General features: G+C 43.0%; 1 protein-coding gene across 1 annotated transcript; it reads right to left on the minus strand.

Annotated features, from left to right (window-relative positions):
- Positions 1-457: 457 nt before the first annotated feature.
- LOC145106690 (uncharacterized) lies at positions 458-1027 on the minus strand. The gene has a single exon (XM_079043630.1). The coding sequence runs from the start codon at positions 1025-1027 to the stop codon at positions 458-460; it is 570 nt and encodes a 189-aa protein (XP_078899756.1).
- Positions 1028-1274: the final 247 nt, after the last annotated feature.

The following is a 1274-nucleotide window of genomic DNA, read 5'->3' on the forward strand; positions in this document are numbered from 1 at the left end:
GATCGAGATCGGCAAATGACAATTGGGGCGGAAGATCTCCAGCTACAAGTGCATTGTAGCAGTTGACAAGCCCTGTAGTAAGAGCGAGATTTTCATCACCCTCATTTCCTTTTGAAGAGGAAGCAACATTGGAGGAAGAAGCAGCTTGAGTAGCCACAAACGATTGGTTCTGAGAGAGAGGCATGGCTGATGCAGCAGGAAGAGAAGAAGTTGATGGAGTGGAAAAGGACTGAACCTGAGCTTGCTGAGCAGCAAAGGGTTGACCTGCAGAAGAAAAAGTGAGAGATGAAAGAGCATTGTTAGAAGAGATCCCAAGGTTTGCAGCTGAGTATGAATTCACATGGTTTATCTCTCGCTGCTTGTCATCAATATCACAGGCCTTGATGACTGCCATCACTTCAGCAAGAGAGAGTCAGCTTAGATCCTTAGTCTTCTTTATAACAGCTACATTCACGTCTCAAGACTTTGGGAGAGCATTCAGTAGCTTCTTGTTGATCTCAGACTTGGTGTAAAAGATCCCGACTACAGTAATTTCAGTGGTAAGAGATGTGAATCGTTGCAGCTGTGCTTCAAGAGTTTCTCTAGGAACGTAGTTGAACATGTTGAACCGTTGTCGCAGCATATCTTGGCGACTCTCCTTCATATCTTCATTCCCTTCATAAACCTCGATTAGGGCTTCCCACAAAGCCTTAGCAGAAGTGTACTCCCTAAAACCTTGAGCTATGTCCGGAGATAGGGCCATGGTTAGAGTGGCCAAAGCCCTTTCTTGCTCTTCGATCTTCTCAAAGTCTTCATCTGTGTAATTTTCAATCTTCTTGTCAACCACTTGCCCTGCAACAGTGGTGGTTATTCTGACAGGGTCTTTTATGATGCTTCTCCAGATTTTGAAGTCCTTCATCTTGATGTACTTCTCAATCCTGTATTTCCATTCAGGGAAACCTTCAACGGATAGCAGTCTTGGAATTCGAGTGGTTGTGCCCATTACAGAATCCAGCTCGTGGTGGTGTGTTTGACTTTGTGAATCCATTAATATTAAATTAATATTAAATAGAAATTAAATTATTTAAGAATAAATTAAGTTTTCAGTCAGACACAAGTTCACAGTCAAATAAGGGTTGCGACCGTAAACTATGTTCACGGTCAAAGAAGAGTTTGCGGCCGTAAACTCTGTTCACGGTCCGGAGTTTACGATCGTAAGGTGTTTACGGTCTAAGTTCACGGTCCAAGAATCCAAGTTTCCGGTTGATGAAAAATCCTTATTCACGGCCCAAGAA

This window comes from Lactuca virosa, chromosome 4 (genome assembly GCF_052849685.1).
Source record: "Lactuca virosa cultivar CGN04683 chromosome 4, Lactuca_virosa_CGN04683_v6, whole genome shotgun sequence".
NCBI classification, from domain to species: Eukaryota; Viridiplantae; Streptophyta; class Magnoliopsida; order Asterales; family Asteraceae; genus Lactuca; species Lactuca virosa.